This window comes from Orcinus orca, chromosome 10 (assembly GCF_937001465.1).
Source record: "Orcinus orca chromosome 10, mOrcOrc1.1, whole genome shotgun sequence".
NCBI lineage: Eukaryota > Metazoa > Chordata > Mammalia > Artiodactyla > Delphinidae > Orcinus > Orcinus orca.
The window spans coordinates 66,572,113-66,589,025 of NC_064568.1; the positions used below are offsets into that span (position 1 = coordinate 66,572,113).

At 42.7% G+C, this 16,913-nt stretch overlaps 1 protein-coding gene across 1 annotated transcript; it reads right to left on the reverse strand.

Annotated features, from left to right (window-relative positions):
* Nucleotides 1-1,111: 1,111 nt before the first annotated feature.
* Nucleotides 1,112-6,941, reverse strand: RPS10 (ribosomal protein S10). The gene is made up of 6 exons (XM_004267712.3): nt 6,827-6,941; nt 5,840-5,989; nt 5,437-5,608; nt 3,880-3,957; nt 1,844-1,899; nt 1,112-1,206 (listed from the first exon to the last, which is right to left on the reverse strand). The coding sequence occupies exons 2-6, from the start codon at nt 5,987-5,989 to the stop codon at nt 1,165-1,167; spliced, it is 498 nt and encodes a 165-aa protein (XP_004267760.1). The 5' UTR covers nt 6,827-6,941; the 3' UTR covers nt 1,112-1,164.
* Nucleotides 6,942-16,913: the final 9,972 nt, after the last annotated feature.

Below are 16,913 nucleotides of genomic sequence, written 5' to 3' on the forward strand. Positions count from 1 at the left end.
CAGAATACAAAGCTCACCTCCCAGGACTAAGTGTAAGTGCACATTCAGGGCTGCTGTCCGCTGCCACCTTGTGGTCTAAATTACAACTGCCGGTCAGGACTGAAATAGGTGGTTACCAGTGCAAAACCACCTGTGCAGTTTAGGATTTTTATCAGTTATCAGTTTCACCTGGTTAATTATCCGCCTTCTCCATACAATGTTTGGCCCATAGTACCCCACAAATTATTCCCAAGTCCCCATACCCCTTAAGAAGAGCCACTTCTATTAGTTATCCATCTTGCAGGCTTTCCTTACCTTGGTGGACCTGCTGGTTGACCCAGAGTTGCTGCCTCAAAAGCTTTGACCTCTGAGCAGGAAGTGCAGATTTACTGCAACCATCAGCAGCCCAGGTTTGACCTGCAAGTCAAAGTTGGTATCTCAGCCAGCAAACTTGCCTGCAGGTTTGTGCCCCTGGACTCTTACTGGGCTGCACCTTCAAGGCTCACTTACTGGCACTGCACCAGGCAGGTGGTGTTTCCAGTGCAGGCCCACAGAAATGGTCCCATCAAACCCCTCTGGATACTTACATGACACTTGGCCCCACCAAGAGAAAAACTAACACACTGTTCTTGCCCATGTACTCATGTCGTATGCCAGCTCATCACTGACAAACCCCAGGAAAATGGGACAGTGGATTTCCTATTTTCAAGGAGCCCTGGTATAGCAGGACCTCCAGTTGTCTAGTATTCCTGGCGGGAGGCTGGGCAGTCCCTTTAGGGTGTTTTTGTGCAATGTTTTCTCCCTGATTCTTGAAAACCCTGAGCTTTGAAGATTAATAATTCCAGGTCCAGAATAGCAACTGAGCCAGCATGGCTGGTGTGGTAAAGACGCCCAGCTTTCCAACCACCTCCCAGAACGGTTAACCACACTGGACAGGACCCCACAGGGAGGCTTATGCTGGAGCAAAGAGGGCCCAGGTCAAAGCCAAGTACTGCAGCTCTAACAGCAACAAGTGATGTCACCCTGGATAAGGACAACACCCAAAACCAATCCGCTCTTACCCCACTTAACACTCTGATCCTTAAACCAGTCCTGTTCAGGCTACATAACGCACAAAACCGGGCACACAAGATTAATTTTTTCTGGCTACACGTTTATTCAACACAAAACAATCTCTTCCAAACTTTACTGAGGTGGCTGACCACGTCCACGACCAAATCCGCCTCTCTGCAAGAGAAAGCACATGACATCAGCATAAGTGGTATGCCGGGCAGCAAGCCTCATCATCACTGGAGAGGTCCCCATATGTAAGGGCTCAGAGAACCCAGCCCTGCCTCTTACAGGCTCTGGGGCCACATTCACCTCCTAGGCCCATTTCCTGCTGCCCAGGACAGCTGCTGTCCCAACAGTGATACACCATCCCTGGGGTTAATCCTTTACTTGGATTAACTAGTCTCACAACTACCTTGAGATAGCTACTACTTTATAGATGAGGTAACAGGCACAGAGGGGCACCTGCCGAAGATCACACCATCTGGAGTCTAGAGCCTGCTCAATCCCCAGTGTTCAGGTTTCAACCCTGAAACTAGTTTCACGAAACTAATCCAGGGAGCCTATGATGGCCATTAATGAACTAGAAAATACCACTATGCCTCATGTAGTATTGATCTGTGAGACGCGTTTCAGTAATTTATATATTTACAGATGTTTGCATACTGTGCCTTAATATAAAAACCTATCTGGAATATGTGCTTGGGAAGAGGGGTGGGACCCACCACACTATACTGCATCTCTGGATATGCAGATCCAAAGGGCTGAGACCAGAATAGTGACTGCTTATGAAGAGCAAAAAGGGGATACTTACAAACTGGAATTCGGTTGCTGACCCAGCCCCGGCCTCGGCTTTCTTGTCGGCACCAGCTGGAATGAGAAACACCGATTTAGATTCATCATATGATCTGATCCACTACAGAACAAGGACAAGTCACCCAACCCAATCTTGCAAGAAAAGCCATGTCAGCAAAGGTACCATGAAGTACAAGTAAATTACAACCTGCAGTGGGGAGACATCTTCTGAGCCACCTCTGCCCCATCCCTCTCCTGGGGCAGCCTTCCTTAAGTCACCTTACAAAACTCACAGCCCAAACTATTGCCTCCTCCAGGAAGGCTGCCTTGACCATGAAGTCTGGATTATGTGCACTTCCTATACGGCACTTCCCATCACTGAGTTACTTCCATGCTTCAGACCAGCACCTAGCTCAGAGGGAGCTCAATGAAGGGGTAACTAAGAGGTGAAGGGCCCACAGAAGCAAAAAGCAACTTTATTATGACCAAGGGAAAGTGGCAAACAAGATGAAAGATCTAGTGCTACTCCGTCCTATATGTCAGCCACTAGCCCAAATTGAGATGTGTGCAAACTACCCATCAGATTTCAAGACTTAAGAGAATGCAAAATATCTCATTAATGTTTATACAGGTTACATATTAAAATAACATTTCAAAATACCCTGGGATTAAAAAAAATTAATATCCACATAAACCATTTCTATTTGCTTTAAATGTGACCACTAGGAAATTGTACAATTCACATTTGAGGGGCAGGACTAATAGTCAGTGCGGTTTCAGTAAATCTTATTCAAATCGGAGCCCACCTTTGGCCCATTTCTGACCACACCCACCACAGGCTCCTGTCTGCTCACCCCCTGGCCCTTTGACCAGAGCCACAGTATCCTCCCCAACTCCGTACCTTTGTCCATGCCGATCTCTCCCTGAAATGCTCACTCCCCCACCCTCAACTTGGGGACCAACTGTCACATCCTCTGGCTGACTTCTTGTGTGGTTTGACTTCTAATAAAAGCGATGACGAACTTTCTCTGAACTGAGAGCCTGTTTGCTGGAGGAAATCTTTCTTACTACTATCCTATAAGCTATTTAGGTTAATCGCTCACTTCTCACACCTGAAGAATCAGGCACCACAAGTAGGAGGCAAGAGCAGAAGTTAGTAAAAATTCCCTTTACACCTTTCTTTTATATCACAATTAACTGCTTCTGCAGCAAGGACAGAGTCTCTTTAAAACAAATTGAATGGCTCCCCACCTTATTCCAGAGTAAAATCCCAAGTCATACCATGGCCCACAGAACTATGAGACCTACATCCTTATCTGACTCTCCCACTATCTTCTGTTTAGACAAGTCAGGTGCCTTCCCCATAGGACCTTTGCCTGTAATGCTCTTCCCCCAGGTAGCCTCACCTCCTGCAAATGTTTGCTTCAATCTCACTTCGACAGAACTTTCCCTAAAAATCCAATTGGAAGCTGCACACCCCCCGCCCCCACAGCACCCACGATGGACATGATATATATTTATTTTTGTTTATCCACCCCCTACTACTAAAATTCAAGTTCAACAAGAGAAGGGCCTTTTGTCTCTCATGTACACTACTAGCCCCCCAGTTCCTAGAATCGTGTCTGGCATACCACAGGCACTCAGTATATATCTGTTGAATGAACAGACGTCTGTTGTTCCCATCAGTGCAAACATGTGCTATTTAAAAATAAGATTTTGCACTATTTTTGCAATAAAAAAGCAACAAAGGTGATGTGAGTGGGCCCTGCCCTCAAGCACAACTACAAAACAAAGAAAGCATGTTGCTTTCCTAAGTCTTCAGTTTTGCTCTAAAGGTCTTCAACTGAAGTCTTCAGTGCCCCCAGCTCAAAGGGCTTTCCTTCTAATCCCCATCCCTGCATAAGACAAGAAGTACAAAGGACTCCAGCTGGAGATGATCTGAGATGAAACGAAGGATCTTTACTGGTTACCTTGGCATCTACAAGGGCCGAGCCCCAGCCAGAGTAGAATCCCAAGATTCTACCTCAATACCCAGATACAGATGATGCTACTCACAGGGCACAGCGCTTCGTCTGTAGGTGTCTCTGTCGGCTTCCCCTCTTGTGAGTCTTGCAGGTCGCTCTCCTTCCAGACCTACACAAATTAAACCACAGTATGAACACAGGGCAACGTGGGAACTCTGTTCCCTTCAGGCCAAAAGAACGAACTGCTCTCCATTCTCACTGGGCAACACTTAGTTATGATGGGTTAATGGGGACAGGAACTCCTACACCCACAACAGGTAGAAACCTGCCATCGCTGACGTTTTGGCTCCTCTAAGACCTAGGAAAACGCACATCTTAATTAAAATGTCGTACACCTGCAAAAAGTTTGCTTTCTTCTGTATTTCTCAGCATAAACACACATTTTCCAATTCCTTGGCAAATTAAGAAATCCAGCCATTTCTACAAACATTTGAATAGCCCAAATTTTGAACCTGACCCATCTCTGAAATGGAAAACTTCCTGTGCAAACAGGAAAGGAGGCACCATAAGCTGCAAGCCCCACCTCCAATATAAGTATATAGATACAGAGGCCACTGAGAATCCTCTAGCTCCTCCTCGCGTCTCACTAGGCTGTGGGATAACATTCTCATGAACACTGAAAGGTTAATCTAGTATTCTCTCTACCTTGTTATGCTAGAAAATTACCTAGAGTTCATGATTTGAAAATGGACTTTTTTAGATTGAATCTGTAGTACGTGGCCAAAGTAAATAAACGCCAGGCCCCACCTATGGCAAACTGGAATCTGTGTGGGAACAAACAATGGCATTGGCAACACTCCCATGCCCCCAAAGATTCCAAGATGCAGTGAAGAACCTTTGCTCTAAAGATATGTAATCCTGCCTAACCACCTAGGGAGCTTTCATAAAAAATGCAGATTCCTGAGCTCCACGAAGTGCTATTCCAGGGAACCTGACAGTCTGATTATCATCTGTTTTTAGGAATCTCTGCATCTCACCTCATCAAACTCACAAACTGCTCTTTCTACAAAGTTCCAGTGACAAATTTTTTCAAAACCTAAGGAAAAGGAACCATAGCCCTGAAAAATGCCAACTGTAAGCCAACAATGACCTCGAGTCAGAAGGTAATTCCCCACACAGACCCCTTGCACACTGCTAATATACACACACGCACTCTACATCCATTCTCCCCTATCTGTCGTGATTATTTCTGCTCCCATTGCCAAGAAACTCTAGACAACTCTTCATTTATTTCACATGGTAAACAGCTTTGCTTTGGACTTCTTGGGGGGTATAAGCACCTCGCTCTACTGGAAAAATTTCAGGAGAAAATTTCAGTAATACTCTATCACATTTATCTTGCCACAGACTAATATCCTGTGTTTAATGCCATTTCTAGGGATTGCCTAAAGACCTGAGTCCAGTTCCATTAAAGGTTCTAGGACTTGACCTAGGTCTTGCGTGTCAGAGTGCCTCAAGAGCTGATTCCAATGTTATATTACTAAGACCACCTCCATGCCCCCCACACAAAAAAACCACTGTTTCACCTCCCTCCCCAGAAAGAGCAACTTCAGAGAATGCCTCCAGAGGCATTATGTGGGCACTATACCTTTGGGCCGCGGCCTGCCAGTCTCAGGACGACTGCGGCGCAGGGTGGCAGGCACGATTTCAGGGGGCAGGTGAAGGTAATCCCGGAGATACTGGATACCCTCGTTGGTTAGGTACCAGTAGAAATGTCTCCAGGCAAACTGTTCCTTCACGTAGCCTCGTGATTTGAGAGACTGTAAGACAGAAAACTACGGTTAAGACATAACTAGAGGCTAGAAAAGCAGTGCAAATGGGAAGCTCAACTTCACAGTAGACAAATTTTCACGGTGTATCTACTTCACAGCCCTTCAAGGCAGCAAGCAGCTCTGGCTGTCCTGACTTCTCCTTGGAATTTGCCTTGAACACCAGTGGAAAATGCCTCCATCTGCACCCCACTCCAGCAGCCACCCCCCCACCCCCGCTACCTGCATGGCCTTCATGACATGAAGATTGGGCACATTCTTGTCTGCCAGCTCGGGGTGCTTAGGCATGTGGACGTCCTTCTTGGCCACCATCACTCCCTCCTTAAAAAGGAGTTCATAAATGGCAATGCGGTTCTTCTTAGGCATCAACATCTGCAAGAAGGAAGCGATTATCAAGAGCATTTTTGAGCAGTGTGGCCACGGGCCAGTAACCCAGTTCATCACCCCCAAAGACCACACACACACACACACAAATCGCTGTCCAATGGACTGAAATATCAAACACACCATGAAAAACAAGAATTCAAACTCCGCTAACTTAAGTCCAACAGTGACTAGTTCCCTCCCCCACCCTCGAAAACACGATTCAGGTGAGAAATTGCCAGGACGTTAAAATAAAACGATGGAGGTACATACTCGCTGCAAGACTTTCACACTCACAACAAAGGTATAAAACAGGAAGCAGACCCTGTACGCTCGGACTATTTGGGGACCATCAGCAACAGTACCTAATGCGGAATGGGCGCGGCGGTACCTTCAGGTGCGCGGGAATGACCCAGAGGAAAGCCCTCGATTCATGACAGGCCGCTGACCCCAAACCAAAGGGCTGAAACCTTCACAGCCTACCACTCTTCTCCCAAACTAAACTTCCATGACCAGGCAAAGAGGCAACTCAGGGTGCGGGGTTCTGCCCCGAAAAACAGCGTGCAAGAGGAGCACAGTCTCCCTAGCCTCGCCCGGATCTTCCCCGCCACGCAAGAGCTTCATCTTCCTCTCCCCTCCGCCTTCCACTATCGGGACGCCAATCTTCGCCTGCCAGGGCCCCACTACCCAGCGAAGTGCGCCCCTGGCTCCTCTCATTGCTCAAAAATGGACGGGAGGGGAGCGGGAGCGAGCAGCCTCCGCCACAACCCCGGGGAAGAGCAACGACTACGGCGGCGAGAAGGCCAGGATGGAGACCGATGGAACCCGAACTCCCGAGGAACTAACCGCGACGGCTGCTGGGTCCGGGGCCGGAGCTGGAAAGGAAGGAGTATGTGCGGCGCGGCGTCTCTTCCGGGCTGCCGTGCCCCGCCCCCTGTCAGGACCCGCGCGCTGCCTGAGGTGGCCTCGGCGGTGCCTGAGGGACTGGCGTCTCCGGGCGACCGCGAACCCTGGCTTCCTTGAGGACGAACGCACGTGGAAACCGCCGCTGGGGGCTTCTGACACTGCGTGCTTTATCAATAAATGGTCACTTTTATTGCGTGGGCAGGCCCTTTAGAAAGTCGCTACGTGTTTCTTTTGTTTCCCGTCGGTAACTTATTATTATGTAAATAATATATGCTCTTTGAGGGGGGGAAAGAGAAACCAGACGAAATAATAATAACTGCAATAACAATAATAATAAAAGAATAAAAATAGAATCCCATCAACCGAAGGATCGCTATTAACATTTTGGTATATATTCTTACAAACTTAAAGGAAGTGTATTTTTTAACAAAAATGGGATGTTTTGTATGTACGTTATGGTATGATGTTTGGAAACCTGTTTTTTTCATTTACTAATACATCATGAATCTCTTCTTGTTAATTAATACCTTCAATTGTAATGACTACGTAGTAGTCCGCTGATGGTTTAATCAACACTCTATGACTGGATATATATTTTAGAATTTTTTCACTATTATAACTAACGATGCCACACACCTGCACACTTCTCAAATATTTTCCTTAGGACGAAGTCCTGTCAGTGTAATTGTTGAGTAACAAAGTACACATTTTTAGGTTTTTGACACATGCCACATTGACTTCTGGAAGGCGTTATCAATTACATTCTGGTCAGCTGTTATCAACAAGGCTCGCTTCCTCATTATTAACCCTGCCGACATTGGATATTCATTTTTCTCAGTCTGATAGATAAGAAATATTAATCTCATTGCTCTTTTGATTTGCTTTTCTTGATTACTTCTGTGGTTAAATAGTTTTTCTTTTTAGGCGTTTGTGTTCCTTCTTTTATAAATTCACTTCCATTACCTGTTGTCCTATTAAGTTTTTTCTTATTGATTTGAAATTACTCTATGTATTAAAGCTATTAACCCTTTGTCACATATTTTTCAAGAATTTCTCCCAGTTTTTTTTTCATTTGTTCAATTTAAATAGTATTTCGAAGAAGTTTCACTTTTTTTTCACATTTCTTTGTATTCAAATCTTTATGGTTTCAGACTTTGGTACAATGCTTAAAAAGTCACTCCACATCTGAATATCATATAAATATTCACCTAGGGACTTCCCAGGTGGTGCAGCGGTTAACAATCGATGCCTGCCAATGCAGGGGACACGGGGTTGAGCCCTGGTGGGGTTGAGCCCTGGTCCGGGAAGATTCCACATGCCGCGGGGCAACTAAGCCCATGCGCCACAACTACTGAGCCTGCGCTCTAGAGCCTGTGCTCTGCAACAAGAGAAGCCACCGCAATGAAAAGCCCGTGCACCGCAACAAAGAATAGCCCCAGCTTGTCCCAACTAGAGAAAGCCCGCGCGCAGCAACGGGGGCCAATGAAGACCCAATGCAACCAAAAATAAATTAATTAATTAATTTTAAAAATATTCACCTATAGTTTCTTCAAGTATTTTTGTGGTTTCACTGTTTAAAAATAAGTATTTGGCAGTTTTGCAGGATGGAAAGAATTCTGGAGATTGGGTGCACAACAATGTGAATTACTTAATGCTACGGAAATGTACACTTAAAATGGTTAAGATGGTAAATTTTATGTGTATTTTGTCACAAGTTAAAAAATAAGTATTCATAACATGTTTACAGAAAATTTTTTTAAAAATCTTGGACAACAAGAAACAAGGAAGAAGGAAAAACATAATCTAAGGACTGGTAAAGCAGATTTGGAAAAGAATACAATAAAATTCCTAGTAATGAAAACTAAAATGATTGAAATTTAAAACAATTTAAAAAAAGAATAAACAATAGATCTGACACACTTGAAGAGAAAAATCATGAAAGGGAAGATAGATGTGAAAAAACAGAACATTCACAATGTAGTCCAGAGATTAAAAGAGATGGAATAAGTGGGTGTGGGCAGGAATAAATTAGGAGGCTGGAATTAACAAATACACACTACTATGTATAAAATAGATAGCCAACAAGGACCTACTGTATAGCACAGGGAACTCTACTCAATATTACATAATAACCTATAAGGGAAAAGAATCTGAAAAAGAATATATGTATATATGTATAACTGAATCACTGTGCTGTACATCTGAAACTTACACAATATTGTAAATCAACTATATTTCAGTAAAAAAAATTTTTAATAAAAATATATATAACTGGAAAAAAAAGAGATGGGATAGTTGAAAGAAAGGATTTGAGGTGTGAAGGATAGAGAGAGAAAGTCTAATACATGTCTATGTGAAGTCACATAAGAAAATGATAGAGAATATGGGAAAGAGACACTGTCAGTATCCTCAAGAATTCTTGGAAGACAACACACTTCAGAGTCACTGAGATCATCAAATCTCAAGTTGGATAAATAAAAACAGATCCATGCCTAAACATATCATAATGAATTTGCAGGGCATCAGAGACAAAGAGAAGACCTTGAAAGCAGCCAGCAGGAAGACACAGGGGTGATGGCTCACTTCCCAGCAGCAGCTCTGGGATGCAGTTTACTGAAATACAGTCTCGCAGGTCTCTTCCCTTACTGTGGCTAGAGTGATCCTGCTACAACATCAGACCATGTCACTCCTCTGCTTAAAATCCTCCAAAAAAAAAAAAAAAAAATCCTCCAAGGACTCCCCAGTTCACTTACAAAAATATTCAAAGTCTTTACATGACTAAATTGTTTATGTTTAAATCTTTTAGGAACTTCCCTGGTGGTGCAGTGGTTAAGAATCTGCCTGCAAATGCAGGGGACACGGGTTCAAGCCCTGGGCTGGGAAGATCCCACCTGCCGAGGGGCAGCTAAGCCCATGTGCCACAACTACTGAGCCTGTGCTCTAGAGCCCAAGAGCCACAACTACTGAGCCCATGCACCTAGAGCCCGGGCTCCGCAGCAAGAGAAGCCACTGCAATGAGAAGCCCGCGCACTGCAACGAAAAGTAGCCCCTGCAAGCCGCAACTAGAGAACAGCCTGTGAACAGCAACGAAGACCCAACGCAGCCAAAAATAAGATTGATTAATTAATTAATTAAAAAATAAATCTTTTATCCTCCTGGAATGTCTTCTGGTGTAAAAATTTTCCCTCCAAAGGGTAAGATGGTTTCTCAGCATCATTACCTCAATAAGCTATGCTTTTATCTGAAATATCACTAAATTGTTTAGGAGAGATGGATTCAGTTTTAGATTTTGTTGCATTTGTGCCTGTGAGACACACTGGTGAAAAAACCCAGGATGATTTTTTTTTTCTTTTTATATCTCCCTGTACTATGCAGCTGCTTCCCACTAGCTATCTATTTTACATTTGGTAATGTATATATGTCAATGCTACTCTCACTTCATCTCAGCTTACCCTTCCCCCTCCCCATGTCCTCAAGTCCGTTCTCTACTTCTGCATCTTTATTCCTGTCCTGCCCCTGGGTTCATCAGAACCTTTTTATTTATTTTTTTAGATTCCATATATATGTGTTAGCACATGGTATTTGTTTTCCTCTTTCTGACTTACTTCACTCTGTATGACAAACTCTAGGTCCACCCATCTCACTACAAATAACTCAATTTTGTTTCTGTTTATGGCTGACTAATATTCCATTGTATATATATGCCACATCTTCTTTATCCATTCACCTATGGATGGACACTTAGATTGCTTCCATGTCCTGGCTATTGTAAATAGTGCTGCAATGAACATTGGGGTACATGTCTCTTTTTGAATTATGGTTTTCTCAGGGTATATGTCCAGTAGTGGGATTGCTGGGTCATATAGTAGTTCTGTTTTTAGTTTTTTAAGAAACCTCCATACTGTTCTCCATAGTGGCTGTATCAATTTACATTCCCACCAACAGTGCAAGAGGGTTCCCATATCTCCACACCCTCTCCAGCATTTATTCCTTGTAGATTTTTTGGTGATGGCCATTCTGACCACTGTGAAGTGATACCTCATTGTAGTTTTGATTTGCATTTCTCTAATGATTAGTGATGTTGAGCATCCTTTCATGTGTTTGTTGGCAATCTGTATATCTTCTCTGGAGAAATGTCTATTCAGTTCTTCTGCCCATTTTTGGATTGGGCTGTTTGTTGTTTTTGATATTGAGCTGCATGAGCTGCTTGTATATTTTGAAGATTAACCCTTTGTCAGTTGTTTCATTTACAAATATTTTCTCCCATTCAGAGGGTTGTCTTTTCGCCTTGCTTATGGTTTCCTTTGCTGTGCAAAAGCTTTTAAGTTTCATTAGGTCCCATTTGTTTATTTTTGTTTTTATTTCCATTTCTCTAGGAGGTGGATCAAAAAAGATCTTGCTGTGATTTATGTCAAAGAGTGTTCTTCCTATGTTTTCCTCTAAGAGTTTTACAGTGTCTGGTCTTACATTTAGGTCTCTAATCCATTTTGAGTTTATTTTTGTGTATGGTGTTAGGGAGTGTTCTAATTTCATTCTTTTACATGCAGCTGTCCAGTTTTCCCAGCACCACTTATTGAAGAGATTGTCTTTTCTCCATTGTATATCCTTGCCTCCTTTGTCATAGATTAGTTGACCATAGGTGCATGGGTTTATCTCTGGGCTTTCTATCCTGTTCCATTGATCTATATTTCTGTTTTTGTGCTGGTACCATATTGTCCTGATTACTGTAACTTTGTAGTATAGTCTGAAGTCAGGGAGTCTGATTTCTCCAGCTCCATTTTTTTCCCTCAAGACTGCTTTGGCTATTCGGGGTCTTTTGTGTCTCTATACAAATTTTAAGATTTTTTGTTCTAGTTCTGTAAAAAATGCCACTGGTAATTTGATAAGGATTGCATTGAATCTGTAGATTGCTTTGGGTAGTGTAGTCATTTTCATAGTGTTGATTCTTCCAATCCAAGAACATGGTATATCTCTCCATCTGTTTGTGTCGTCTTTGATTTCTTTCATCAGTGTCTTATAGTTTTCTGAGTACAGGTCTTTTGTCTCCCTAGGTAGGTTTATTCCTAGGTATTTTATTCTTTATGTTGCGGTGGTGAATGGGATTGTTTCCTTAATTTCTCATTCTGATCTTTCATTGTTAGTGTATAGGAATGCAAGATATTTCTGTGCATTAATTTTGTATCCTGCAACCTTACCAAATTCATTGATTAGCTCTAGTAGTTTTCTAGTGGCATCTTTAGGATTCTTTATGTATGGTACCATGTCATCTGCAAATAGTGTTTACTTCCAAACAGTTTTACTTCCTCTTTCCAATTTGTATTCATTTTATTTCTTTTTCTTCTCTGATTTCTGTGGCTAGGACTTCCAAAACTATGTTGAATAATAGTGGCAAGAGTGGACATCCTGATCTTAGAGGAAATGGTTTCAGTTTTTCACCATTGAGAATGATGTTTTCTGTGGGTTTGTCGTATATGGCCTTTATTATGTTGAGGTAGGTTCCCTCTATGCCGACTTTCTGGAGAGTTTTTATCATGAATGTGTGTTGAATTTTTTCAAGAGCTTTTTCTGCATCTATTGAGATGATCATATGGTTTTTCTTCTTCAATTTGTTAATATGGTGTATCGCATTGATTGATTTGCATATACTGAAGGATCCTTGCATCCCTTGGATAAACCCCACTTGATTATGGTGTATGATCCTTTAATGTTTTTGTTTTTGTTTTTGTTTTTTTTTTTGCGGTACGCGGGCCTCTCACTGCTGCAGCCTCTCCCGTTGAGGAGCACAGGCTCCGGACACGCAGGCTCAGCGGCCATGGCTCACGGGCCCAGCCACTCCGCGGCACGTGCGATCTTCCCGGACCAGGGCACGAACCCGTGTCCCCTGCATCGGCAGGCAGACTCTCAATCACTGCGCCACCAGGGACGCCCATGATCCTTTAATGTTTTGTTGGATTCCGTTTGCTTGTATTTTATTTGAGGATCTTTGCATCTATATTCATCAGTGATATTGGTCTGTAATTTTCTTTTTTTGTAGTATGTTTGTCTGCTTTGGTATCAGCGTGATGGTGCCCTCATAGAATGAGTTTGGGAGTTTTCCTTACTCTGCAATTTTTTGGAAGCGTTTGAGAAGGATGGGTGTTAGCTCTTCTCTAAATGTTTGATAGAATTCACCTGTGAAGCCATCTGGTCCTGGACTTTTGTTTGTTGGAAGATTTTTAATCACAGTTTCAATTTCATTACTTGTGATTGGTCTGTTCATATTTTCTGTTTCTTCCTGGTTCAGTCTTGGAAGGTTATGCCTTTCTAAGAATTGTCCATTTCTTCCAGGTTGTCCGTTTTTTTGGCATAGAGTTGCTTGTAGTAGTCTCCTAGGATGCTTTGTATTTCTGCGGTGTCTGTTGTAACTTCTCCGTTTTCATTTCTAATTTTATTGATTTGAGTCCTCTCCCTCTTTTTCTTGGTGTGTCTGGCTAATGGTTTATCAATTTTGTTTATCTTCTCAAAGAACCAGCTTATAGTTTTATTGATCTTTGCTATTGTTTTCTTTGTTTTTATTTCACTTACTTCTGCTCTGATATTTACGATTTCTTTCCTTCTACTAACTTGGGGTTTTGTTTGTTCTTCTTTCTCTAGGTCCTTTAGGTGTAAGGTTAGATTGTTTACTTGAGATGTTTCTTGTTTCTTGAGGTAGGATTGTATTGCTATAAACTTCCCTGTTAAAACTGCTTTTGCTGTATCCCATAGATTTTGGATTGTCGTGTTTTCATTGTAATTTGTCTCTAGGTATTTTTTGATTTCCTCTTTGATTTCTTCAGTGATCTCTTGGTTATTCAGTAACGTATTGTTTAGCCTCTATGTGTTTGTGGGTTTTTTCCCTGTAATTGATTTCTAATCTCATAGCATTGTGGTCAGAAAAGATGCTTGACATGATTTCAATTTTCTTAAATTTACCAAGGCTTGATTTGTGACCCAAGGTGTGATCTATCCTGGAGAATGTTCCATGTGCACTTGAGAAGAAAGTGTAATCTCCTGTTTTTGGATGGAATGTCCTATAAATATCAATTAAATCTATCTGGTCTATTGTGTCATTTAAAGCTTGTGTTTCCTTATTAATTTTCATTTTGGATGATCTGTCCATTGGTGAAAGTGGGGTGTTAAACTCCCCTAGTATGATTGTGTTACTGTTGATTTCCTCTTTTATAGCTGTTAGCAGTTGCCTTATGTATTGAGGTGCTCCTATGTTGGGTACATATATATTTATAATCATTATATCTTCTTGGATTGATCCCTTGATCATTATGTAGTGTCCTTCCTTGTCTATTGTAACTTTCTTTATTTTAAAGTCTATTTTATCTGCTATGAGTATTGCTACTTCAGCTTTCTTTTGATTTCCATTTGCATGGAATATCTTTTTCCATCCCCTCACTTTCAGTCTGTATGTGTCCCTAGGTCTGAAGTGGGTCTCTTGTAGACAGCATCTATATGGGTCTTGCTTTTGAATCCATTCAGTGAGCCTGTGTCTTTTGGTTGGAGCATTTAATCCATTCATGTTTAAGGTAATTATTGATATGTATGTTCTTATTACCATTTTCTTAATTGTTGTGGGTTTGTTTTTGTAGGTCCTTTTCTTCTCTTGTGTTTCCCACTTAGAGAAGTTCCTTTAGCATTTGTTGTAGAGCGGGTTTGGTGGTGCTGAATTCTCTTAGCTTTTGCTTGCCTATTAAGCTTTTGATTTCTCCGTGGAATCTGAATGAGATCCTTGCTAGGTCGAGTAATCTTGGTTGTAGGTTCTTCCCTTTCATTACTTTAAATATGTCCTGCCACTCCCTTCTGGCTTGTAGATTTTCTGCTGAGAAATCAGCTGTTAACCTTATGGGAGTTCCCTTGTATGCTGTTTGTCATTTTTCCCTTATTGCTTTCAATAATTTTTTCTTTGTCTTTAATTTTTGCCAATTTGATTACTATGTGCCTCAGTGTGTTTCTCCTTGGGTTTATCCTGCCTGGGACTCTCTGTGCTTCCTGGACTTGGGTGGCTATTTCCTTTCCCATGTTAGGGAAGTTTTTGACTATAATCTCTTCAAATATTTTCTCGGGTCCTTTCTCTCTCTCTTCTCCTTCTGGGACCCATATAATGTGAACGTTGTTGCATTTAATGTTGTCCCAGAGGTCTCTTAGGCTGTCTTAACCTCTCTTCATTCTTTTTTCTTTATTCTGTTCCATGGCAGTGAATTCCACCATTCTGTCTTCCAGGTCACTTATCCATTCTTCTGCCTCAGTTATTCTGCTATTGATTCCTTCTAGTGTATTTTTCATTTCAGTTATTATATTATTCATCTCTGTTTGTTTTCCCTTTAATTCTTCTAGGTCTTTGTTAAACATTTCTTGCATTCTCGATCTTTGCCTCCATTCTTTTTCCGAGGTCCTGGATCATCTTCACTATCGTTATTCTGAATTCTTTTTCTGGAAGGTTGCCTATCTCCACTTCATTTAGTTGTTTTTCTGGGGTTTTATCTTGTTCTTTCCTCTGGTCCAAAGTCCTCTGCCTTTTCATTTTGTCTATCTTCCTGTGAATGTGGTTTTCCTTCCACAGGCTGCAGAATTGTAGTTCTACTTGCTTCTGCTGTCTGCCCTCTGGTGGATGAGGCTATCTAAGAGGCTTGTGCAAACTTCCTGATGGGAGGGACTGGTTGTGGTAGAGCTCCCCAGGCCGATTTTAGATAAAGAGCTCAGAATTTATCCTGTGGGAGAGAGCTGCATTACATTAGGTCAGGGAATCACCTAAGACCCTGTGAGGCTCTGAGATCACCTGGAGAGGATGTGGAGTGAGAAGAGGATGTGGAGGGACACTGCAGCACTTCCCAGCTCATCCTCAGATGAGGTTCCTATGGTGTCTCCAGCCCTGGATGGAGCCTTCTCGTGGGCAGGGGCCATGACTTGCTCCTCTCTTTGTCCTCTCCAGCAGTTAGCATGGTGTCTCACACATGATTGGGATACTAAATGTTTCAGGAGTAAACAGCAAACTCATGGTGAGCAGAGGATATTAGAGTCAGGAAAGAGGACGAATAATAATACCCTCTGACATTTAGAAAAGACTTCTCAAATGACAGCGCACCCTTGAGTTCACTGAATTCCATTCAGCAGTGAGGCACAAGGCACCTGGCCCTGGGCCAGGTGATGGGGTAAAAGTGGAGGCAAGAACACACTCAGATCCCACGCCCGGCAACAAATACCTCTATTATGTACTGGGAGCTATGAAGAAAAGGATCAGGGCGTGGTGACCTAGAGCTTGGGTTGAGAAAAACCAGGAGGAACAATTCCAGTGCAAGGCCCTGCTGCAAAGAAGGGCTTGAACTGAGAGGCAAGCCAGCGGCCAGGACATGGTGAGCATGGAGAACCTGGACAGGCATGGTGGCCTCAGGAAGAGGTAGGATTTTATTCAAAGTGCAATGAAGAGCCACGGAAAGGTTTCAGGCAGTCGTGACAGGATCAGATGTATATTTTAAAGAGATTACCATTATCAAGACCAACACCATTTTTACCACTCCTGCGCTGTATTGTGCGTGAGATATAGGTCTATCACCTGCCCCGTGTTAAAGACACACACACACACAAACCCAAAAACAAAAAACAAACGAACAAAAAACAGGCTTAGAGAAACAGATGTTTCTTGGTCAAGGTCGCAGAAGTAAGAATTGATGGAACTGGACTCTGTCTGCAGAGCCCGGAGTCTTTCCTGCTACCTCAGGCTGCCCCTCTGCAATGGGGTGTTCCTCCTGGGGCAAAGGTCAGGGGCAGGGAGCCAGAGCCCAGGGTTCAGAAAAGTGAGAGGAAGGGCTCTGGCTCTTGCAGGGTTTGGTCTCATGCCTGCTGCTCAGTAGAACCCTTTGGGAAGCTTTTAAAAATCCATTTACCCAGGCCACACCCCAGATTGAGTTAAGTCAGACACAGGGGGTGGGGCCAAGGCATCAGTATTTTGCCTTTTTTTTTTTTTTTTTTCGGCTGCACCACGAGACTTGTGGGATCTTAG

Bases quoted from the DNA above. Each gene is read 5' to 3' on its own strand.
- RPS10 (XM_004267712.3), bottom strand. From the start codon at position 5,989: ATGTTGATGCCTAAGAAGAACCGCATTGCCATTTATGAACTCCTTTTT. The intron at 5,609-5,839 runs GTAGCGGGGGTG...TCTGTCTTACAG, and splicing joins ATGTCATGAAGGCCATGCAG to TCTCTCAAATCACGAGGCTA. The intron at 1,207-1,843 runs GTAAGTATCCCC...TTTCTCTTGCAG, and splicing joins CAGCAACCGAATTCCAGTTT to AGAGGCGGATTTGGTCGTGG.